Source organism: Pezoporus flaviventris, unplaced genomic scaffold (assembly GCF_033815535.1).
Source record: "Pezoporus flaviventris isolate CSIRO_AGI_PZ_B2104156 unplaced genomic scaffold, CSIRO_AGI_Pfla_v1 ptg000037l, whole genome shotgun sequence".
NCBI classification, from domain to species: domain Eukaryota; kingdom Metazoa; phylum Chordata; class Aves; order Psittaciformes; family Psittacidae; genus Pezoporus; species Pezoporus flaviventris.
In genome coordinates this window covers 4,737,985-4,764,431 of record NW_026892585.1, presented here as the reverse complement: position 1 = coordinate 4,764,431, position 26,447 = coordinate 4,737,985, and the positions used below count along the sequence as shown (strand labels likewise).

Sequence of the window (26,447 nt, the reverse complement as noted above, 5' to 3'; positions counted from 1 at the left end):
CACCCTGCGCCAGCACCTCAGCACCCTCACAGGGAAGAACTTCTGCCTTAGATCTAACCTGAACTACCCGTTTCAGTTTGAACCCATCACCCCTTGTCCTATTGCTGCAGTCCCTGATGAAGAGTCCCTCTCCAGCATCCTTGTAGCCCCCTTCAGACACTGGAAGCTGCTCTGAGGTCTCCACGCAGCTTCTCTTCCCCAGGCTGAACAGCCCCAATGTTCTCAGCCTGTCTCCATACAGGAGGTGCTCCAGCCCTGAGCATCTTCGTGGCCTCCTCTGGACTTGCTCCAAAACAGCTCCATGTCCTTCTGATGCTGAGGACACCAGAGCTGCACACAGTGCTGCAAGTGGGGTCTCACAAGAGCAGAGCAGAGGGGCAGGATCACCTCCCTCAACCTGCTGCTCTCCCTGCTTTTGATGTAGCTCAGCACACAGGGGGTTTCTGGGCTCAAGCGCACACTGAAGCTGCTCATGTTCAGTTTCTCACCGACCAACATCGCCAAGTCCTTCTCCTCAGGCTGCTCTGAATCTCTTCTCTGCCCAACCTGTAGCTGTGCCTGGGACTGCCTGACCCAAGTGTAGGACCTTGCACTTGGCTTGGTTGAACTCCATGAGGTTGGCACTGGCCATCTCTCAAGCGTGTCAAGGTCCCTTTGGATCCCATCCCTTCCCTCCAGCACATCAACTGAACCACACAGCTTGGTGTCATCACAGACTTGCTGAGGGCACATCAATCCCACTGAGACTTTTGCTCATTTAACTAACAATTCCCTGCACAGCAAAAAAAGGCACTGCTCAGGGACAGGCCCCTATCTGCCCACTGGAGAAGCTGCAGACATAGCAGTGAAATTCATCATGATCCCCACTGTCTATTCTCCCTATTAGCCTATTAGCTTTATCGTGTGGATAAAAATCAACCATTGCCTTATATCTCAAGCAGGAAAGGATGATACTTGGCAGAAAGAATACAAAATGCTCTTTCCCACCCAGCAGCATTCCTGTGTCCCCAAACACCACTTGTAATAATGATGAGTGTTTATACAAAGTGACCAATTACACTGTTCTTTTTGTTGTCAATCCGTGGGTGAGTCAATTACATGTCTCTTGGACATCATTCCAAAAGAATGACCTGGCAAACAGCATTGGGTTTAATGGCCCTGAACTGGTGGCTCTGTGCAGTGGATGATACCACAGCATAAACACCAGTGGAGGTGGATCTTCCCAATTCTGGGTAACTTAGGAAACTAAGACCAACAGAGGTCTGAAACATGGATTTTAGCAGAAAGTGGACAAGAAATCAATTAGGAAATGTGAAGCAATTCTAAATGTTTATTAAAGCAATCCTCCACACCGTATTTCCTAAGGAAAATGAAGAGATGAGATTTCTAAATGAAGTAGAGACACAGCCCCTAAGACACTAGAACTGAAATGGCTAAAGTAACACAAGGGTCGAGGTTAACTGTTAAACCTGAGCTTCATTTAAAGATAAAGGTCTCCGAATAAAGGTCACAGTTCCTTACCTCATAATCACATGTTGGGCTTTTTAAGTCCACCTTCTACTGACTAATTCGCACTTGCTGTAACAGTCATCAGTAGGTGCAAATGGTTTCACTTCTTTGTTGTTCTGAGCTTCAGTTAGTGCCTCCACACAGACACACGGTTGCTTCAAGGTGAATCCTCCCTACATCTCCTCTTCTTTAGTTCATAGGTTAAGGACTTAAAACCAAAACCTGCAGCCTTTTTCAGCACTGCTTTTAAGTTCTTTTTCTGGTTACAGTCTTACTGTATCTCCTATGTTGTAACCAGTGTTGAATTTGTCTCCTGTATGGATGCTGAAAGCATCTCCATGAAGAATCTAAACCCCTGCACTGCCACAAGCTCCTGAAGCAATCAAAGATCTCCAGTAAGAGTTAAATTAACACCACGACATGGTGTCTGGATCTTTCAAAAGAGATTTCGTATCAGCTAAATAGTTGATATTTTCCTGTTTCTTGGAAGCTTGTGAACAAGCTAAAACTGTGAAACAGTAATATTGTTGACAAATACAACAGTTTCTATGTAAATGCTCAGATTTTGTTTTATAGGGTTGTGGCGTTTTTTACAGTAACCTAGTTTCTGGGGTTTGCTCTTGTACTGGGTAGAAAATAGGACTTCAACAGATTCTATTAACTACCTGTTTTTATCTACGCAGACTTCCTTTTCTATTTGTATTCCCCTTGGATCCATTTGAGTGTTTAATAAATGTTCTCCTAATTATGAGTTCTCAGTAACTTCCATATTTTCCAGACGTATCTCCTTCTGTAACCAAGGATGTGACACCTTGTATAAGCAAACACGCTTTATGCAGGGGTGGAAACTGGAGGGTGAGCTCGCTAGGAAAACTGGCACAAGAACAGGGAGCTCTTGCATTTGCCAATCAGGCTCATTTCCAACATCTCGGAAGGAACAGGCTGGAAACCCAAGGTGCCAGCACCACAGTTACCCTCAGTGACTGGCAAACCTGAAGGCATGGGCATATATGGATGGGTTGAACAAAGCAGTCTCCTCTGAAAGTACATTTTGTAGAGACAGGGCCATGGAAGGAAGGGAAAAAACCTGTGCAGAAAATCTGCTGCAGGAAATAGAACCACTGAGGTTTGCACATGGGTCAAATGATCTCGAAACCACATGAAAGCCTAATGAGGTAACTGAATGCTTTGCTGTAGCACCCGGTGAGGCCAGATTCTACCCTATGGAGAAGATGAGACGCTGTGGAATATGCATGTAAATTCTCATGTAGCATATTTTAATTCTGTATTAATGTAAAGAATATAGAATACACTTCTAAAATACACTATCTACAGTATCATGCATAGTACCACATGTATTACGTATCTCAGTCCAAACCAACACCTAAAAATCTTAACCTTGCTCGAAACCAATCCTTCCCTGCTTTTTGAGCACAGAAACAGGATGTGTAAATACTGACTCATAAAGAAACTTCGCTACATAAACTGGAACTAAAAGAAGGAATCTGACACCTTTCTGTCAGTGTACGAATATTGCTAAGAGACAAATACTCTACTGCACACAGACCGCTCTAGAAAGCAGCTGCCCTAAATCGCTGCTGTGACATCTCTTTGACCAATACGCAATGTAAAGCTCATGCAAACAGTAATTCATTTCATTAATTTTGTCTCCCTTCCTCTTCTGAACCATCTGCAAACTGAGGATGATTTTTGTGAAATGAGAGATTTAGTTAGAAGAGTTTTTGTGCTTTCACCCTGTTTCTCACTTGTGAGCAATTGCTTGTGACTAAGCGAAGGTTTGAAGTTTGGTACTAAACAGCCTCAACAAAGTTCTGATGTATTCACATCACAGCAAAATTAAGAGCTCAAAGTACCCAGAAGAGAAGCTCAACGTTATCAGGAAGGAAATATCCATTCAAATTCTGTTTCTTTGCGTGGTCTCCAGTGATAACATACAATAACGTTGTTTAGGATCAAGTTGATCTTTAGTATTTCTCTATTTCCATTAAACTATCACATTTCTAACAGATACTTGGTAGTTTTGAAAACAGTCCCATATATCCAACCACTTCTCCTCCTTCAAAACCATCAAATAAAGATTAACACCAAAGAAACTGACACATGGCTATCATCGGTGGCATATGAATGAGGCAGCAGAGATGCACGTTCACCAGACCCCAAAGATCTTGGCAAAAGATACTGGTGAAGACAGACACCCTGTGGCTGGCACCGATGCTACGTGAATGAACCCTTAGGTAACAGGGTTACAGCGTGGGGTTTCAGCACAGTGACAACGCTCCACATTCAGAACGGGATCGAAGCTTGCTGCAAAATATTTCTGCTTCAACTCCAAGCGCTGCTGCTTCATCTAAGATGTGCCAGAACACTTCTTCAGAGGACGAGAGAGCTGACCCTGTTTACTGGCCTGATTCCAGCACAAGCAATTACATTTCTACCATCTCACCAACCCCTGCGGTTCCGGCTGGAACACTGTTATTTGCTGCTTCCTGCCCTGAGCTGTCACGGAGCGTTCCTGCGAGCTCTTGAAGAGGTGCCACAGTTCACCTCCAGAGACGGCTGCCTAGCAGCAGCGGACGGAGGCTCGCTCACACGGGAGACTTCAGTTCCTGCGTTAAAAGCGACTGAGAGCTCAGACCTTCATTGCTTATTGTTCCACCAACATCACTCATCAGCTGAAGAAAATCAAGGTCTAGCCCCTTTTCGTTACTGAAGATGACCAAGTTGTGATGAACAACTTTAAATCTTTCCACTTCCATGGCAGAAGAATAAAATGAAAACATCTATACATATCTGTGAATATTCTGTTTCCTTCAAATCATTTCCCTGAGTGTACAGAAGCAAAGAAATTAAATGAAAGAAAATGGCTGATTGCCTGTGATTCATACATGATTCATGTATACCTCAAATCCTGTGTTCAGCTCTGGGCCCCTCACTACAAGAGAGACATTGAGGTGCTGGAGCGGGGCCAGAGAAGGGCAACGGAGCTGGTGCAGGGCCTGGAGCACAAGTGTGATGGGGAACGGCTGAGGGACCTGGGGGGTTCAGTGTGGAGAAGAGAAGGCTCAGGGGGGACCTGATCGCTGCCTACAAGTGCCTGAGAGGAGGTTGTAGTGAGGTGGGGTCGGTCTCTGCTCCCAAGGAACAAGGGACAGGACAAGAGGAAACGGCCTCAAGCTGCCCCAGGGCAGGTTTAGATGGAGCTGAGGAACAATTCCTTCCCCAGAGGGTGCTCAGGCATTGGACCAGGCTGCCCAGGGCAGGACTGCAGTCACCGTCCCTGCAAGTGTTCACACAGCGTGGAGACGAGGCCTCAGTGCCATGGGGCAGTGGTGGCCTTGGCAGTGCTGGGAACGGTTGGACTGGGTGAGCTTAAAGGTGCTTCCCAACCCAGTTGATTCTGTGATTCAGTATGCCTGCTCTGAAGCTAAAACTACCCACAACTACCCACTAACACACCAGTCTGAAGAATTCTGCGAAGTAGAATGGGACAAAAAGACTATGATTATCAGTGATGCTGGAGTACTTTATAACATATAAACCTATCAGTGTTTTGACAAGCAGCAGCAATGCCTGTTACCGCTGGGGTCAGCAGGCAGCTCAGGTGTTCTGAGAATGCAAAGGAATGCAGTGTTTTGAAAACGAGAGAACTTCAGTAAAGCTAGCACCCTAAACCCAGATTTTCGAAGGCTGAGCTCTATATTTGTGCTCCAAACAAAGGGCAGGATGTGACAGTGCTCAGAAAGCTAAATATCTTCTCTGACTGCAGGACCAGATTGCATAAATGACCAAAATTCTGCCACAAATAACTGGAGGTGACTAAAAAGAAGCCCAGTTACAACTGAGCGGATAATTCATTCCCTAATTCTTACCACTCTGCCAGATTAATGGGCAATTTCCTTTATATTCAGGAAAATGATGTAGGTGTGGATATTCTTTCAGCACTCTGCTAGGTGAATTAGGAAGCTACAATTAAAATAATTACCAATGGAAGAAGAAGAAGACTCAATCATTTCATTCAATGTAATTATAACCCCTATATCCTCCTAATGTGGGTGATTTATCTCACTATGGTTAAAGAAGTAAGGACACTGAAGTAAAACATATGCAAGTATCAACAGGCTAGCTATTAAACCATGATTAGTATCAGTAAAAAAGAGACACTACCCACAGAAGAATACTCAGGCAAAGCAAAGTGGTTGTTCTAAGTGATCAGCTATTGTGATCAGATATGGTCTCAAAACTACCCACAGAGAAAAGCAATTGAAAATCTAAATGACAAATACCAAGTTCATCCTATTGAACAACTGCGACTGGAACTGAGAGGATTTTGGAACAGCTTCTCTGTTTCATCACGTTCCTTCTCCCAGTCTCCCAAAACACGTGGTATGTTTGCACATTGGGTCTGTGCAGGTTGACACTTTTCATACATTTATGCAAAGCATAAATGAACTCTATCAGCCGTGAAAAGAAGAAGGAAGAAGAAGCACTGGAAACCATGTCAAACCCCACAGATTAAAAGTAATGAAGAATTCATAGCAGAATATTCAGCAGTTGGGAATCCTTTGGCACTAGGAGACAGGTTTCCTTGACCAGCCCCTATATGGACAGATGAGAAAGACACCAAAGAGCAACATTAATCACTTATTCTGATTTTACCCTGCTAATAAAGAGATTTCCAGATTTCTGATGCGTGCACAGGGACTGACATTTACACTGAAGTGTTTTAGCAGGTTCCTGCACACTTGGTATCATAAAGAGCTATAAAGAATACTTCGAGCTTACCTGCCCCTGCCAAATCACCCGTGCAAAGATTTTTTGGTCTCATTTTCAAGGAAAATAGCAAGAAATTCAAGCTTTTATTACGGGAACAGAAAGAAAGCAGGTCTTGAAATGCAGTGACTTCTACAAATGACTGATTATTGTTATCCTTCCCATTACTGTGTTCAATGCTTTTATTACTGTGAACCACATCATCTGAAGCCACTTGTATAAGGCTTTGGACTGCAGGTGGCACCATTATGTCATTATGAAACGAAACAACATTATTCCTGAGACAAAGTAGGCAGAACAGAGGAGTTTAACCTACTTAGTGAAATACTCTGTGAATATAAAGAATACAATCTAATACTGGTCATATACAGGAAAAGAAATTCTCTCTGAGGCAAAGATTAGGAGGTATCATGGGACGCAAACCATCAACATTAGTGGAAGTAAATGGAGCTGTATCATTTACACCAACTGAGAAAGTCCCACTGACCTTCAATGGGGCCCTCACAAGAAGAGCAGATATAAGATGAAAAAATCATGCCATGACATTTTTGGGAATGTTACTAAAGGGATAATATTGCTAACAAAGTACTGATGGAATTGTAGAAATAGTATAGTCATGTTTTACAAAAGGAGCAAGCAGTGTACCAGGAACCCACCTTATATACAACTACCATCCTCCCAAAAGCTCACCTTGTCCTGTGTATAGAAAACAAGAAGTTTGGGGTGGAGCTGGCAGGTACATGACACTGGCTTTGCAGAGCTGCTTGGAAAAAAGAGGAACCTCTAACGTCACTTCTTTTGTGCTATGATGTATGTGAAAAGCACATTAGGTTCATGTCTTAAATCTAAATCACCCAACGCCACACGCTAACCACAGCAGCTCTGCTGGCAGCACAGACTTCACCTTTCATGTGCATACACATGAATTTGTGATGAATTTGCTTCTGTACACAGCAGAAGCACTGATGTGTACAGAAGCACTGATGCACCCAGGAGACTTCTGAGGAGCACTCAAAACAGGTACCTCTTGCTGGCAAGGAGACCAGCATGCAAAGGTGTACAGCACATAAAAGCACTCACTTCCACTAGGTGTGCATCAGCATGTCAGCCACCAGCCTCAATGTCTTTCAGGTTTCTGCAGCATCACTGGGAGGAGTTTCCTAAGTCAGGAATAGCTGTTGATCTCCATGTAAGCTAGCCCACACCTACCACTTTGATCAATTATTCCAGAGCTACATAAACTGTCCCAAGGAGACCTCCTTTGGATGTAGGAAAACTACTGTTACTTAGCACTCAGGCAGTTAACAGCAAAGATATTAAGGTGAGGCTGAGTAGTCAGTGGGGACTGACAAGTGAAAAGATGAAATCCAGGATAGAATCTCTCAGGAAATATAAAAAGAAATAGGTAAATAAGCTTTTATATGAATGGGACTGAGAGTACTCAATGCTCACAGAAATATGCATTCCAGACAAACTATCATCATATAGGATAGAAAGATCTTTAGTATTTGTCATACACTTTGCTTTCTGACTGCCCACAGAGCAGCGTTCCACTTAATTCTAGCAGTATATAAAGAGCTGGCATGGTTCTTACTGGAGATTCAAATCACTGAAACCAGATCTCACACTGGAAGTGGATTGCTCATTTTGAAGTCATAATTTCATTTCAGGATTGCACTATGCAAGAATGAGCTGAAATAAACTGAAATTCACAGAAAGATGTCAACTTGTTACCCAGAATTAAATTCTCACCATCCTACTGATGCACTCAGTCAGAGAATGTACATACAGAATGCTTCCTATTCTGAAATGACCTGTAGGTACCTAAGCACAAGAGGCAGCGTCTGGAACCCCTAGAACAATCTGGGGCCTGGAGTTAACTTCTGTGCATTTTGCTTTACTCATTTATTAAAAGGAAGGAGGCTACAAGGATGCTGGAGAGGGACTCTTCATCAGGGACTGTAGAGACAGGACAAGGGGTGATGGGTTCAAACTGAAACAGGGCAAGTTCAGGTTAGATCTAAGGCAAAAATTCTTTACTGTGAGGGTGCTGAGGCACTGGCACAGGGTGCCCAGGGAAGTTGTGAATGCTCCATCCCTGGCTCCATCAAGGCCAGGTTGAACAGAGCCTTGGGCGACATGGTCTGGGGTGAGGTGTCCCTGCCCATGCAGGGCAGGGGGCTTGAACTGGATGATCTTGAGGTCCTTTCCAACCCAAATCATACTATGACAATCAAGCTGGCTAAGCAGTTTTTTGCTGATATGCTAATGAGGGGTCTCCAAGAGGGAACTGTTGCTCCTTTTAAAGGGAATCTTTCTATTAAGCATTGTTTGTTCCCCATGTTATATCCTCATTCTTGTCTTTAGTCAACAGCCTGGCTATACTGCACATCAATAAGATCCTACCCGATACAACTGTCCTAAACAGCATTTGTCAGTAAGAAATCTTTTCCTCATGAGAGCATGGGGAAAACTGTTTTCCTCTCCCTGGAGGACTCTGAAGATTTCAGAAGCCTCCCTCCTTCTGTATCAGAACAAACCCAAGACTCTTCACATTTTCCTTAGGGACTGAGTGAGGGAACAGAAAACAGTGACCTGTGCATAGGGCACCTTCTGCTTGGGCTACCCGCTCCATCATTTTTCCTGCTTTTCAGTGCCAGGCTTTATCCACTGAGACAGAAGCCATTCTGTGCTTCTGCTCAGTGCCTCTTTCATTCTTCTCTGTTGGAGCTGCTTCACTTTGCATAGATGTTTAAATATTTATTAAGGCAAGGTTTTGAACCTGAGTTTCCCGCATCAAAAGAGAGCATTTAAATATCGCATCAGCCTTTCTCTTGTTCATTCCTCCCAGTTCAATTATACAATGTGGATCTTCAATAGAAAAGACTGGTAAAATCAGCTTGCAATTAGCCAATGTATGAATGACTTGTATTCAAATGGCTTTTCCACATCTCTGCCAGCTGTTCTGCAGCTCTTGGAGTGCTAATCTCTCTTTCTCCCTGTCACTGTAACCAGAATTTTCCATCCTTGCTTAAAATATTTCTCGAGGCCAATTTTTGTCAACATAGGTGCATTTACATGAATTTTCAGATGCAGCTGAATCAACCTCTTCTAGTGAACAGTCATCTATGGAAAACCTCTATTGATGCTTAGCAGCCAACTTACAACCCTGCCGAGTTTCAAGAACAAGTGGCAGTGTGCTCTGGTTCTAACACTGATGTGATCTCCATCACATTATTTAAGTACACATTATCATGCTTCCCAGCCACTGGCACAAGGGAAAAAATGGCCTTAAGGGGCAGAAATTCTTGGCTATGCTGCCTCTGTGATGATGCCCCTGCATTAAACCAGGAATGTGTTTGAGCCTTGGCGCAGGTATCTACCATTCTAAAGCTTGACATCCTGAAGTCCCAACTCACATGAAAAAAGTGAGTCTCTGTACATACCAAAAAGTGGGAAAACCTGAACAGAAGGTAAGCAATAGTATTTAAAAATGTCATGCTTCTATTTCAGTTGTGTAACTCATTGAGATCTGATTCACTCTGTTGAACAATGGTGCTCCTTTCAGTGGTTTTAATTGTAATCTTTCATTCACTTACATAAACCCAGCTATTTGTTACCACAGCATACTAGCTGAAGACACAAAATCACACGCAGTTAGCAGAAGTGTCTTTTAGTGATGTGCTGTCACTGTGTTAGAAGATCCTGTCTTTCAGAAGTACTGAAAAATACCGTAGGAATTCATCAAACTCAACTGATCAGCCTTTACCAGGAAGAAGGATCCCTGCCCCAAGTCAGTCAATATAAGAGACACTTTGGTACAGAGGGGCCCTAGATAGATATATCTAGAGAAAATAATAAAGACAAGATACAGAGATAACTTTACAAACCAAATTTTTTCATATCTGAAGGGGGCTACAAGGATGGTGGAGAGGGACTCTTCATCAGGGGCTGCAGTGATAGGACAAGGGGTGATGGGTTCAAACTGAAACAGGGGAAGTTCAGGTTAGATCTAAGGCAGAAGTTCTTCCCTGTGAGGGTGCTGAGGTGCTGGCACAGGGTGCCCAGAGAAGCTGTGGCTGCCCCATTCCTGGCAGTGTTCAAGGCCAGGTTGGACAGAGCCTTGGGTGACATGATCTAGTGTGAGGTGTCCCTGCCCATGGCAGGGGGATGGAACTGGATGACCGCAAGGTCCTTTCCAACCCAAACCAGTCTGGGACTCTGTAATTTTGATTCCTCCGACTGAAGACCCCTGAAGAGATTTTTCAGGAAGTGCAGAGAACGTACCCCTTGGAAAAGTCCAGTCTTCCCAGGCCCCCTCAGGTCAGGTGAGCAACAATCCTTCTTTCAAAACCTAGCCAAGAATCTCCAGCGTATTCCAGTTAAAAGCACTTGAATCATACGCAGATCACACAGTTTCAGTTTACTTCCAGTTTAGGGACAGGGATTGGATATCAAAATGTCTTTTGTATTTATTCTCTAGTTCTACATATTCATACTGTTAATGAGGTCACTGGAATTCAAAATGTTAAGGTCCCTTCCAGGCTAAATTATTCTATAACTTGTAATCATCTGGGGGTAACTAGATCTAAAGCATCAGCAGAATGCCATGTAATTACTCTAATCTTTTCCAGGGGATGGCTCCTGCAATTTAGGGAGGTTTATTATCCAATACAGACCGAGGCCTGAAGAACATCTGAAGTCTCATCCCACCTCAGAAAGCCTTTCTACAGTTTAAGTCCCTCCCTGATAAGCTTTATTTAAGCTATTAATCTAATAGATATAATAAAATATCTAAGGACTTCAGAGGTGGCTTTGGGATTAAATGTAACACTAATAAAATCTGTACGCTTCAGAAGTGCTGATATTATGTTGGCTAACCATGATGTCAGCACTGAAACAGAAATGGCTATACAAGCGTTTTACCATTCCTGAACATTCCAAGGTATTATCCTTTTTGGATATGGGACTGCCTTCGGGTATCAGAAAAAAAACAACCAAAAACCACAACAAAAGTGAGGCTTGAACCTGTGTTTGTATAAAATTTGAGTCATGTAGGAACAAGGTCAGGTACAAATATTAAAATCAAGTACCTCTCGACAGATTGGGATCCACCATTGATCTGTAATGGCCGTTTCCAACACTGAGAAATGGATGAAACAAGTAAGCCCCTTTTTGGAAATCACAAAGAAGCAATGGAGACTCCAACTGAAATGGAGATTCACATCCCCTCTCAACAAAAACCCTCAGAATACAGGGGCTCACTGTTATGTCTCTGATAGATAAGACATGAGTCAGGATAGCAGAGGAGAAGCTGGGCTAAAAAAAGCACTGGAAAGCCAAAAACAAAGCAGGGAAATAAGTTTGGCTCGGCAGAAAAGAACTTGAAAGTATGAGCAAAGAAGCTGCCTGCTGCTTGACTACCGTGTTCAGAGGAACAAGACCTTGCACATTCTGTTAAAAAAGGCCCAACAAACCAAGACTTAATCAGAAATACTCCTCAGTTCCGAAACAAATGCCCCTCTCTAAAATGCTTAAGTACAGGATGGGCCAACAAGAACAGCTTTTCATTAACTGTAAAACAGAAAGTAGGAAAAAAGCCAGTAACAATTTCATTTCAGATCAATTGGAGCTTTATTCAGTTGGGAAGAGAGGAAGGAGAGAAAATAAACTGATGGGCTTTTTTTTCTCCCAGCTACAACTACCTCCTTTTTATACGTAAAATCACTGAGGTCTGGAACAGGAAAAGGCACTAAGGCATTATTACTAGCATGGCAGTGCCACATGGAAAATTGATTCTCAAGGCAGAGAAGCTTTAGGCAGCTTGTTCAGCCTTTAAGAAATCAAAGTGGAACAGAAAAACAGCCAGGTGTGAGGCTGTTTTATAAATCCCAAGCACAATTAATTGCAAAATAACAATCTGTTGACATTCATTGAATAAAAGTATCCGTGCTCAAATGCAGTTAATGTTTCTCTGTTGTAAGAAATGACAGTAAATGGAACATGCAGTTGCTCCTTGCAGTGCTGCAACGTGTATTTTACTAACATTGTCTCCTGTAGGTGAAACCAGTGCTTTATCACAAAGCCAGTGGTAGTGGAATTTCTTGAGTACCATTCCAGACTTAAAAGGTAATTTAAGATTCCCAGGATAATCTCAAGATACTTAATGTACAAAACATACGAGGTAGAACATTAAAATGACTGCTTGGTGGTCCCTTTTCATACTTGACAGCAGAGAAGCGCAGACCTTGCCTATATGAAATGTATTCCTCTGGAACACACTCCTCTACAAACCATGAGGGGCTTGAATCAAGCACCTGAACAGAAAGATGTTGACAGTGCACTGCCCTTCCCTCGGGAATGTCACCCTGAGCTCACCGCTATCCAGTCCTCTTGCACAGGAACAGCACTACGTGAGGTGCTATCTTTATTGGAGGCTGCAAAACAGAATCCCAGACTGGTTAGGGTTGGAAAGGACCTTAAGATCATCCAGTTCCAACCCCGTGCCATGGGCAGGGACACCTCACACTAGACCATGCCACCCAAAACTCCGTCCAACCTGGCCTTGAACGTGTTACACAAACTTTCCCCGTTTGATCCAAAGCAATTCAAAAACCAAACCAAAGCCCAAAAGAAACCAGAAAAAGCCATGGGCTTTCCGTTCCCAGTTTTAAACTGTTAAGCAAGAGAAGAAAATGTCTATGGAATGCTGTTTTGACTAACAAAAGAGAAACACATCTGGGGCTGGGGGGACTTCTTTGGATGAACAGCCTGTCAAAATCGTCACAGATTCAAGCTGTTTCAGCTGAACCAAGCAGCAGGTTTTGGTGAAAAAGGTTGGGATGAAAATCCTGAAAAACTTTGGTTTTCCCTTTGTATTTATGCTGGTTTTAGGAGACATATGCTAGGCATAAAGATACGGGTGAAAAGGGGAGAGAACACACCGCTGTCCCAAGGCTTTCCTTCAGCACAGCACTGTGTTAGCATAAATAGGCTATTACACTAAGTGCTCTGGCAGGACTGCCACTGTAGGACTGTACTGCAGACTTGCACAGGTATTTCTCTTCAGAACATCACGTGGAAGCACACGTCTAAAAGGATCAGGGTATCGCTGCATTTTGTGCAAACTTGTAGCAATGGATACCCTGTGAGCAGCACAAATTGATGGACAGAAACAATACGGAAGGTGAAGGAAGGAGATCTTTCTTGGCAGCTATTAACAGAACAGTGCTTACAGAATGTGCATCTTTTCATATCCCTCAGTCCTGGCAAACAAATAAGGGAAGCTTTCAGTACTACGTTTGGCAGAATTCACTGGAATCTGTAGAGTTTTGGGGTGCGAAGGATCAGTGCAGCTGCAACTGGGGGACACGTATCCCACATCCGAAATAACACAGGTAGAAGGGATTCCAGTGCCCGCCTCTGCTAACGCTGCACTCCTTGAAACACTAATATATAACAACAAAACCCCAACAAACCACAGGCAAAGCTCTGCATGTCTTTGAAGACAGAAGAGTGCTTCAAGTAATATCCTGTAGAGAAAACACTTGGCTTTCCCTCAGCTATTTGCCTATAGAGGAATGCTCGCCTATACAAGACTAACAAAGGAGTTATCTTTTCTTTGGCTTATTTGTCTTCCCCAAACTTCACCTCTACTTCCTATGCTCCTCTGAATATCTATCCTGTAACTGATCTTGATCTTAAGCTTGGTGGCAAGTCTGCCCCTGTGCATGCAGCAATGACAGCTACACAGGGGTGATCGGAATGACGGGTTGCTTTCTCTAGGAAGGCAGGAAATTAACAGCCAAAGAAATGAGCACAAGAAGCTGTATATAAGACAGAGCAGGCCCTTATTTCTGTATCATTAAAGATCGAAGGAAAGAACCCAAATGTCAACAGCTTTACAAGTACATGCTTAATGCTCCGAACAGCCAGGAAAATGGGAGCAAGTCAGCCTAGGAAAGGATTCAATGAACGTTACATTACCAGGATGTTGTGTTTTACTTTTGCAGGTCACCTTAAAGCTATGTCGCGTTGACAATTTAAAGCTCTTAAGGAGATTAGGGGTTCAAGTGCTGTGAAAAAACACATTCGGGCTACTAAAATCACAATTCTCAATTTCAAAATGTGCACGAGATGATTATGAGTATGAGTTAGTGATTTTTAATTATTTTCTGCAAGTTTTACATATTCATAAGGCTGCTTGGAGTAGCACACACTGCGTTCTGATGAGGAATTCCATTATCTCGCACTCTTAACACAGCTTCAGTGCAGCACAAGACAAGGTTTCAGGGACAGGATGTAAACCAATATTGCAGCAGGCTCAAGTTTCAAACGGCCGTAAGCATCACTGGGGGCTGATTCTATCACAGCCTCTATTCTAACCACACATGGGACCTTCTGCCACTGCTTCACCTCTGCCCTCCCTAGAGCTGGTTGGCTTTAATCAGCATGAATTCTTCATACCCAGACTGGCATGGGAATGGCTAAAGCCAAGCCATTCTGCTTATAGAATCCCAGACTGGTTTGGGTTGGAAAGGACCTTAAGATCATCCAGTTCCAACCCCCTGGCCATGGGCAGGGACACCTCACACTAACATATACATTAAACACGCTTAATTTAGATTTGGTAAGGCAGATAAAACATTTTCATTACGAAACACTCCATTCACTATATAAGGTGCATTATACCCACGTGTGTACACGTGACAAAACACGTAGAGCATGTCATCTAGCTGGGAGGAAACGTATTTTTGGCAAAGAGAAAACACAGATGTAAACTGTTTTAACAGAATGTGTAGTACAGGGGACCACTGTGTATGGAAGGGATAAACAAAGATTGCCAGAGGGAGAGACCACTGTGTATGGAAGGGATAAATACAGATTGCCAGAGGGAGAGACCACTGTGTATGGAAGGGATAAATACAGATTGCCAGAGGGAGAGACCACTGTGTATGGAAGGGATAAACACAGATTGCCAGAGGGAGAGAAAGTCCACACTTCTCAAGTGACTCCTATGAACCCAGACATCTTCTAAATTATTAAAGTTTAGACACACTTAACAGCTATTTCTGCCCTAATGCTGCATTAATTTATAATTTATAATTAATTATAATTTATAATGAGGGCCCTGAAGGTACTTACTGTAATTTTTTGGAACAAATACATTATTTTGCCTTGCATTTGACTCTGCTCCGTTCCCTGAGAATGCTCCCTTTTAAAAGACACAGATTGTATTATCTGCTCTGCTCAACTATTTTTGTGTGGCACTATGTTTGCACATAAACTGTCAAGATAAGATTTACGAGTAGAATCTTGAGGTAAGCTTTGTATTTAAGTAGAGAAAATATACTGCTCGTAGGAAAGAATACATGTATTACAAGATTTAACAAGAGAGCTTCTGAGTGTGTAATTTCAATTTACACAGTAGAAAAAACAAATCTGAAAAGAAATGAAGGGTCCTTAGCAGTTGGTTATATGGTGATATGGTGATATGGTTATATGTCAGCCAGTGTGAGGCTTTGCTACTTTATGAGTGTCTCAAATGAGATTGTTGGGAAATTGCCTTCACTATTCCTTCCGGTCTCGAAGCAAAGAAATGAAAAAGGCATATGAGAAACTGGTTACACTTTCATTTTCTCTCATTTTTAATATAATGAGACACTGTAAAGCCACGCAGCAAAATGTCCTGAAGACACAAAGGTTATGAAACCGATGGATTTCCTTTAAGATATGCAACACTTTAAAATTCACCCACTATAGGATTCAGCTGCTTTACATGGTTACATCTAAGCCTTAATCCTGATCTATTTAAGTGAAAGCAGAGCTCTGTTTTATTCTTGTAATGCAAAATGAAAGCACTGGTTTCTAAACTGCTGCAGTAAGCAGCTCTGCAGCTAATACTGGGGTCTGTGGGGTGTTGAGGGCATTATCAACACAGTGATCTGAGGTGATTTAATTCATCAGCATACCCTATGCCCAGTGTGGAACTGATCCTCATTACCAGGGTTTTGCTTTGTCTCATTTTAAGTGGCCCCAGGGATAGGATTTAGCACTTTATCAGCTATTGCCCTGCGAAGGAACCAGACACCTCTGATTTGGATTACAGTCAGCAACACTTCTGGGTGCCTCTGTTTCACTTCAGTGAATTAAAACTCACTTTCAAAGCCAGCTCAAGAGGCGAGAGAGCATTCTTCCAATCTTTCCTCATCCCGATGACTCGCATAGGAAAGCTGTGAAGGGCCGTATTTGTTTTAGGATGGAACCATAGAGGAAGTGAGCAAGCTCACAATAAATGCAATGTACAGATTATTTGGAGGCAGTCCTCTCACTTTGCAAAAGAGACACAGAACTGATAAGGAACTGGAAATAAGAATCTCCTTTTACAAGGCAAACAACTGCATTTGGTCAGAGTCATCCAATGGATGGGGGAAGATGCCCATCCCTACCTATCCAACCCATTTTATCCTGTGTACCAGCTTTTGAGCCTTCTACCACCGTCCTTACCAGCAGCCCAATCCCTTGGGTATGTGAATGATAGCTCTTTTAACCATTTATCAGACCATCTCTCCCTTGTGCAATCCGCTTGCACCCCTAATTGTTGTGACAACGCTTGTCATTTGACAGCTCTTTCATCTTCAAAACACTTCACAAACATCAATTAACTCAAATCTAGATTAATTAATCTGACAGTTAATTTGCTCTAGATCCAGCAGTTACAATAAGGGAGAACAAACTCGCGCCTATTAAAGTCATCAGAATGAGTTCCCTTGACTCTAACAAAACTGGGATGGAGCTCATTTATTGAGCCTATTTCTCTCTCCTAAATCTCCACTGCAATCTGGTATTTTCCTTCCCAGCATCTTCAACTGCTTTACCAAGAACAGAGTCAAGGAAAGAGGAGAGGAAAAAAGGAACCTGTGAGCTGCGATCACACACACCGGGAGTTAATCAGTTTTAAGGGGGATCTTAAATCTTGCACCCCACCTGCACAGCATCTAGGAAGATTGATTGGATCAGTCCCTGACCTGCTCAGATAAATCAGGGTAGCAAACAAACTGCTGCGATTAATCAATTCAGGAGGCACTATAAACCAATTGCTAAATTATAGATTAACCCAAACTAGCAAAACAGGGCAAGCAGTCGCAGCAAATTCCCCAGTCACAGCAGACCTTGTGAAGTAGGCCACTTGAGTTTTTAATGATCCCTGTAGTGCCTGCAACCACAGGCATAGAGAGAACAAGGGAAATATGAAGGGAAAAAGAAGGGAAACGTTTAACAATCGTAGTATTCTAACTGAGAATTGTAGCAGTCTGATTAATCATTTACTGGAAAAGTAGGTCCAATGGCATTTGTGCAAGGAGGACTGTTGTGGTTTAACCCCAGCCAGCAGCTAAGTACCATGCAGCTGCTTATTCACTGCCCCAGTAGTATGGGAAGAGAACAGGAAAAGGATAAAACCCACAGGTTGAGATAAGAATGGTTTAATAACTGAAATAAAGTAAAATATAGTAATAACAACAACAATGGTAATGACAGAGAGAAGACAGAGAGGAATAAAACTCACTAAGCACATGTGATGCACAATGCAACTGCTCACTGCCCACTGACCGATATTCAGCTCATACCCAAGCAGTGAGAAGTGGCTCCCAGCCAACTCCCCCCAGCTTATATTCTGGAGCATGATGCTCTGTGGTATGGAATATCCCTCTGGGAGCTCAGCTCAGCTGTCCTGGCTATGTTCCCTCCTAGGTTCTTATGCCCGTCCTCACTGGTAGAGCATGGGAAATTGAAAAGTCCTTGCTGTAGAGTAAGCACTACTTAGCAACAACTAAAACATCAGTGTGTTACCAGCACTGTTCTCACAATCCAAAACACAGCACTTCACCAGCTACTAAGGAAATCCTAACTCTATCCCAGATGAAACCGAGACAAGGTTTCAGAAACTGGCTTTCACAGTGTGTCATTCACTTTAATTTTATAATAACCCTCAAAAGAATGTATCACCCTCTGAGAATACTGTTTTAAAACTCCTACTCTGGTGATGCAGTATGCACTTACACAAATATTTCTATCCACTTATTAAATAACACACCACATCCCAATATTTAAGCCTATTTTTTGTGTTTGTGTCTTTTGACCACCAAAAAGGAGCTTTCAACTATATAAAATTATCAGCTGCACAAGCACTTCTCTGGAAACTCACAACATGATAACATCCTCCAAATGACTACGAAATAAACTATTCTGATGATACAGGAAGATCTGCAACCTCCAAGAGTGAGGCAATTATTCTAAAGATTCCAGGAAAACGCCCTGACCTCATGAAAACAACTTCCTGAAAAAGTCATCTGAAGGCGTCTTTTGATTCATAGAATCATAGAATCATAGAATAGTTAGGGTTGGAAAGGACCTTAAGATCATCAAGGTCCAACCCCCCTGCCATGGGCAGGGACACCTCACACTAAACCATCTCACCCAAGGCCTCGTCTAACCTGGTCTTGAACACTGCCAGGGATGGAGCATTCACAACCTCCCTGGGCAGCCCATTCCAGTGCCTCACCACCCTAACAGGAAAGAACTTCTTCCTTATATCCAATCTAAACTTCCCCTGTTTAAGTTTTAACCCGTTACCCCTTGTCCTGTCACTGAAGTCCTAATGGAGAGTCCCTCCCCAGCATCCTTGTAGCCCCCTTCAGATACTGGAAGCTGCTATGAGGTCTCCATGCAGCTTCTCTTCTCCAGGCTGAACAGCCCCAACTTCCTCAGCCTGTCTCCATACAGGAGGTGCTCCAGCCCCTGATCATCCTCGTGGCCTCCTCTGGATTTGTTCCAGCAGTTCCATGTCCTTTTTATGTTGAGGACACCAGAACTGCACACAAAACTCCTTCATATGAAGGACACGTAAAGGTTAAATCCCCCTTTCCTCTGGTTTAAGACTTTCCACAAGAAGGACTCCATGTGAAAACACCTCTTCAGCGATGTCAGGGTAAGTAAGCAGGGAATGATTGGCTCCACTGGCATTCATTTTGTGAGTAAATTGAAGGGGAGGACGTAGAACTGTGTAGTTAATCAGGTATGACTGAAATCACCCAATCAAGTCATACCCAGCACGTCTAGCCTACGCTGTGATTCATTCTGGGTGCCCATCTATTTCTACATGGAAATAAAAGCCCAAAGAAAACAGCAACAACAAAGAAGTCTTCTATTATGGAACAGTGTGAAATCCTTTAGTTCATGCTTTTCTAATCATCATTTGACAGTGCTTGAACTGCCCTTTGTGCCACATGCTTTTTGTAATCCTGCACAAATTACTGCTGTTGACCATAAACCGTATCTTTCCACATTAGTGCTTCTAGAGACAAGCACTCTATGACAGCGAAACTGTGCAAGAATAAAAGCACTAATAGGTTTGTCTGAATGCATTACTTACTGCTTGTCTCTTAAGCTTTACTTGGCCTTCTTCGCTGGTTCTGCTCAGTTACTTTCACCAGTGGCTTTCAGAGATACTAAGGGTTTACTGAAGGATTGGAGTTTATAAATTGTAGACTTGTAGTCACATGTTAAAGGTCACTGAAAGCTTATTGATTTAGAGAAAACTGCAGTAATAACTCAGAGAGCATGAGAAAAACCCCAGCGCTGTTTGCTTTTCCTTAACTCGGAACAGCCAATACACTTACAGACCTTTCAGAAACCCTTTTTTCCCCCTAATGATCCATCATTTTGTATGAAAAATTCAACACTGAAGAAATCAGAAGGAAACAGAAGGTTACAACTATCTGAGGCAGAACCAACCTTCTATCCCCCCAAACACCGTAACAGACCCCGGGGAAGAGATTATTCAATTAATAATAATTTTCTCATTTTAATTAATGAAATGGAAATAAACTGATTGTCTCTTTCCATCAAAATCTTTCTTGTAGGCTGTTGAGCTGCTTCTATTAATATTGTAAGCAAGGATCACATTATACATCAGCATGAACGAGGCAGAAGAGGCACTGCATAGATTATCGATTCAAAGTGCAGATCTCTCAGGAAGACCTTGTTAACAATGATCTAGCACAAAAACGTAGAAAACTCATGGCCTGTGAAAATTAACATTGGAAAGGCCAACGTATTACAAAGGTCTTACTATGGAAATGAATTAACAATCACATGCTGAATGCATCTCACTAGCACTAGAACGCTGTAGACAAACTGGGGCCTACAAGTATCTGCAGATAGACCCCCCAGCAGAAAACCAAACATGTAACTGGTGTGCTGAGACACAGCTACTCCAACAGGTGGGATGGACAGAGCCAAGGAAGTCAAATGGACATAAGGGAGACGGGGAAAGAACGGCAGACCCAGGGTTTAACCTCATTAGAAGTGCACAGTAAGAGGCAACCCTCTCACGGTTACCCAAAGGTAACAGTAATGTCCCAGGGCTTCGTGCTGCAAAGAGCCATTCATGTATACAGAGGACTTATGACCTGATAGATGTAGTAGCACAGCTGTGGGTCCAACTCATCACTGTACATGCATAAATGTCCCCAGGATCAGGATCATCACCTGTAATCAGGTTTAGAAGGGGACAAAACAATAAACAAACTGACAACAATGACAGAGATTGATGCAAGAAAGTACTTAATGGGTATTCTTCTTAAGGACTTGCTATACAGATGTGACACACACTTCCCCTCTCCTTGCAGTGTATTACTTTACCTGCAGCAATGTCTTCCAGTTTGGGGTTTTTTTTGTCTCTTTTCCTTATGAAACAAACTTCTTTCAGTGAGGTTCTCTGTACACAGATACTCTTTTATTTCATGCCATGTGCGCAGTTTGGCTTGTGCCTCTACAGCACCTTGTTGGGTGCTTATTTCCCAAGTATTACAATATCTAATACCAAAACAGAGAGAGAGATTTTTTCAGTGTAGACCAGAAAAAGAGGAAACCTAGAAAAATGTTCCTCTAGAAAAAGAGGAAGCCTGCAACTATTAGAATGGATGGAGACGAGGTAATCCCTGCCAGAAGATACCTACAATGCAAGCCCGTATTTCAACCTTTCACAGCAACATAACTCCCATGCTGAAACCTAACTTGGATGCCAAAGTTTCACAATTTACAGGACATTCTTCTCGGAAGGATTATATTCCTTGCTCAGATTTGCCAGTAATGACCATTGCTTAGAAAAGCAATGCACTGCTTTGGGATCAAAGAGGTACTTTGTTCACTTCAACGCATACACGAATTGTCTGTACCGTCAGCATTAAATGAAGTTATGACGGGCACCGAAGTGTGACCAGACTTCTCAGATGGTTTCAATGTCTGGGAAGAAAAGCTCAGCAGGTTCATAAATCTAATCTATCTTTTTCATAATAAAACCTAGGGCAGCAATAATTGCAATAAAGTTTTACAAGGCGTCCTGAGAGGAATAAGAAATAACTGCTCTCTGCACCACAGCTAAATGAAGCAAAATTAGTTGGGTTTTTTTTTTAAAGCCCATAAGGAATTTAAATCAACAGAACTTTGTAAAGGATGCTGGCAAAAGACTCCTGAGGCAGACTCTAATTATTGGTTGCTTTGATTTTAGTGACCTTGCTTATCTTATCTTTCTAAACAGACATTTTGAACAAGAAAGTTTCAAATGCCCACACTGTGCAAAGGCTGCTTTGGGTGCAAGACTTACAAAGAACAAACTTCTGTAAGTTAAACTGAGTTGGTTTAGTGTCTTTTTGTCATGTTAATCCCCATTCTTCACAACACAAATCAGACCACTAAGCTCAAGACACATGTGATTTCAGTGGCAGAGATGAAAACCCAAGTCTTCAGAACTCCAAACAGCCTACAGAGGTGAGCCACAGGCAGTGACAGTGGCAATGTTAAGAACTCTCCCTCTCTTTGCAGAACGTCCACGAGCTAACACTTCCCTCCAAGCATTTCTGGTGCCTTTTAAAGGCTTACTTTAGATTACGCCTTCCAGAGGATGTAAAAGAGAAACAGCAAGTACAGGTACAAAACTACCCAGCCTCACGCAATTACTGCTCCCAGTGATCAAGCAATCCCGGTGAGAAGCTGATGCTCAGCAAGGCAGCTGGAATACACTTAATCTCCCCACACGAAATACAGCACAGGGAATTCTTCAGCGCTTGGCAGTAACATATTGCTGTACACTTTATGAAGCGAAACAAAACAACTAAAGTCAAATGTTCCAAAATATGGTAGGGTGAAGATTGGAATGCTCAGTCAATGCAAACGAAGTATAAACATTTATACAGTGCTAAACCCATCACAGATACTTCACCTCTTTAATTCTTGTCATTTCCACTCTTCTGTCCCTGCTGCCATCAAATTCCTAACTTATAGTCCCTATAGAAAGTAAACAGGATAGTCATCTGACAAGTACTATACGCTATCTGTCAAACACAAATGATTTTGCAGGCTGCTCTACCATAGCAGCCTTATCTTACGCCCACCAAAAGGTACAAAGGGCCTGAATTTTAAAGAAGCTTCAAATGTTTTTCTTCTTTGACAGCCATAATTAATTTAAAACCATTTCTGCATTCATGAATGATCTGATGCAAATCTTACTACTTTTAGCTTTCCTGCAAAAGTCTGAACTGCAGCCTCAGGCAAATACATATCGAAATCAAACACTTGTGCACACCAATGAAAACATGCATTCTCCGAAAGAAAAGAGACAAAAAAGACCCTGCAGAATCAAGACTACTGTGAAAATTGTCAATAGGTTCATAAGATTCATCCTGCCCTGGTTCTCTTCTTCACCCATTCCTGCACTAACTTTCCTCTCATCTTCTCTATAAGCAGTCCTAAAGGACTATTCTTGTTCCTATTCAATTCTCCCTCTTTAGCCTCCCTTTTGGCACTATCATCTGCAAACAAATTTGACTCCCATCTCTCTGCTCATAGCTCAAAGACCCCTCACTTTATTTCCACACCCATCTTCTTCTGCCCAAGTTGAAATCTCAGCCTTTCTCATACCTTTCTGCCTTGATATCAAGCAGATTAAAGAATGTTTCTCCCTCCAGAACCATATTTCTCTACTGTGGACTTGTCACTTGCTCTGACATTCTAGGCTTTACATGCCATTTGCACATCTCTTCCAAGGTTTTCTCATCTAAGTGATTTAAAGGCCACATACACACAATGTGGTGAAGGCTGTGCTGTGCTAATTCTGCTTTTCATTTGAGCAGCAGCAATCTGATCCATCTCTTGTCTCAGGCTTATACGGTTGCATTGCTAAGGGATGTTACCCATTTCAATTTAAGCTACCTCAAGAAGCAGATCCTATGAGGGGTGGCACAACTAAGTGACTGTCAGATATAAGCTGGACTAGGTGATCTGGGACCCTGTGCCAAGGAAGAAGCAGGATGCAAGGGTGCATCTGGTTTTATAAGGTACACTTTCAGACAGGCTGTGTAACACAGTCTGTCACATTACATCTCTTCTTCAGTCTCTCAGCATCTCACATTTTGCCTATACCATGTTCTCCAGCATTGCTCTGTACAGTTCTGCTCCCTTTCAGCTTTGCAGAATAACTATATTGCTTATACAACACAGAGTCATTAGCCTGCCTTCTGTTTTTCAGGCAATAAACTTACAGATATTTAATACACCCAGGATATTTATAAAATTGCAACCTCCCAGGATAACAAACTCATTATCCTGACACTTCACATTACTGTCATCCTACACATGCTACAATAAATAACTCCTCTATGCTTCTGCATTTGCATTAGAAACCCTCTTTAGCCACTACTGTTAATTTTGCTTGCAGTTCAAAATGGGGGCTGTACTTTTCCTACACCTCATTCTCCATTTCATCTGCTACAGCTCTGTTTCAATCCCACTGAACATGCCAAACACAACTGGTCCAACCATTTCATAACTAAGGGGTAGAATCATAGAATGGTTTGGGTTGGAAAGGACCTTAAGATCAGTCCCAAACCCCCTGCCATGGGCAGGGATGCCTCACACTAGACCATAGTGCCCAAGGCTGTCCAACCTGGCCTTGAACACTGCCAGGGATGGGGCAGCCACAGCTTCTCTGGGCACCCTGTGCCAGCGCCTCAGCAACCCCATAGGAAAGAACTTCTGCCTTAGATCTAACCTGAACTTCCCCTGTTTCAGTTTGAACCCATCACCCCTTGTCCTATCGCTACAGTCCCTGATGAAGAGTCCCTCTCCAGCATCCTTGTAGCCCCCTTCAGACACTGGAAGCTGCTCTGAGGTCTCCACGCAACTCCTCTTCTCCAGGCTGAACAGCCCCAATATCATCAGCCTGTCTATATACAGGAGGTGCTCCAGCCCCTGAGCATCCTCATGGCCTCCTCTGGACTTGCTCCAAGAGTGCCATGTCCTTCTTACGTTGAGGACAACAGAGCTGCACACAGGGCTGCAAGTGGGGTCTCACAAGAGCAGAGTAGTAGATGGAAATACCTTTCAGGACTGCTTCCCCGCACCACCCGGGGTGCTGAGCTCCCTTCCAGTATCTCAGATGTACCTGTCACAACCACTCTGCTCTGGCCTTTTAAGTATCCTGTGCTCCATCTACTTCATCCTTCACTTTTCCTTGCTACATCTCTCACTGTTTTCTAAAACTTCCTCATTCTTTTGGTATTTCTTTTGCCCTTGGACTCATCTTGTTTGCACAAAAGTGCCACAATGGGCATAAGCAATATCTAAAAATAACCATCCATACTGGTCTCTTCCTGGTGCATCCTCAATACCATACACACATACAGATTCAAACACTGCCAGTACCACTGTTATCCTGCAACAGAACTGCTGATTATTGAAACACAACCTGAATGACCAGTACAAATCCAAGCATTCATAAGACTCCTTTCCACCTTTTGCACCCTTTTGTGGCATGCATGTACACACCTGGCATTTTATTTTCTTCTATCTGCATAGCACATCCTGCAGTATATGAGTGAAAAATGACAATGATGCTTCTGCAGGGTTGTGCAGCTCCAATGATGGAAGAAGAAAGGTTTGCAGCAACAAGGGAAAAACATTACTAGACAATTTGGAAGGGTAAGAAGAAGGAAAAAAGACATATTTTTGGGTCCAATGTCCTTTACATCAGGTCCAAGAGACTAAATAGCCACTGGGAGCAGTGCCATTCCTTTAATACTTTAAATTTGGCATTAACCTCAATCCTGACTAGAAGATGACCAACTGGATTCAGCCTTGATTTAACACCAATTAGGGATAAGAAGATGAAGCTTTCTACACCAAACTCCAAGACCTCAACCATCGGTGTTCTGCTGACTGTGCCATGTGCTGACTATGTGCTACAGAAACATGTCATTGCTATAGCACATATCTTTTTGTGGCCACCCTGTTTTTCAAATATAATAACAGACTCTAACTGTTTCTTTACAGAGAGTCTCCAGCCATAAAAGTGAGGAAATAGCAGTTATAATGGTGGCAGGGCTTCCATTTCCCTTGAATTTACTTCTACCAGTTAAATGATGCTGGGTTCAAATCATGCAAGTGATTGGCAAAGCCAGCTCCATCATTTTTTTTGAGGTTATTGTTAAGAAGTCTAGAGCATAATCTACTGATTACGGTAGATTCCCACTTCTCTGCATCCTTACTTTGATTGTGGTAATCATAAAGCAGCTGCGTGATCATCCTTCCCATCAAAGAAGAGGACGGAGCACAGTAGCAATCTTCAAGTGAAAAAGGGAGACAAAGTTCTGCTTTCTGTGAGTAAAACAATTCAAAAAGTAGGGATGATTTCTGACCTTTAGCCTGCGGTCCTGGTCTCCGCTGCACAGAGAATTTACAGACACTTTAAAGGTCTTCCAAGCTGGATTTAAGTTATTCATCACAACCTGTGAGCGAAAAGAAAGGAAAGGAACCCTTAACAATTGCACATCTCCAAACGGAATGCTAACAAGAGCATTTCCAATACAGTACTGTTTCCAATACCGTACATTCATCAAAAAGAGAAGAAAGCAGAGCTCAGCTGGAGGTTTGCAGAAGAAACATGCAAGGGATATGTGCCCTTGAGCTACCTGCAGTTTGCAACACTCCTCCTCAGGAAAGCTCCAAAAAGGAGCATGGGTGGGAAATGGACCCATGCACAGATCATGGTGCAGAGATTGCCCCAGTACTGCTATGCTTCAGGGGGAGCA

At 42.7% G+C, this 26,447-nt stretch overlaps 1 protein-coding gene across 1 annotated transcript in view; it reads right to left on the bottom strand.

Annotated features, from left to right (window-relative positions):
* Window positions 1–26,447, bottom strand: part of CPNE4 (copine 4) — a 175,498-nt gene that overhangs the window by 59,500 nt on the left and 89,551 nt on the right. Inside the window, exon 6 of the mRNA XM_061464554.1 lies at window positions 26,055–26,144. Within this exon, the coding sequence (XP_061320538.1) occupies window positions 26,055–26,144 (90 nt within the window). The remainder of the gene's footprint in view (window positions 1–26,054; window positions 26,145–26,447) is intronic.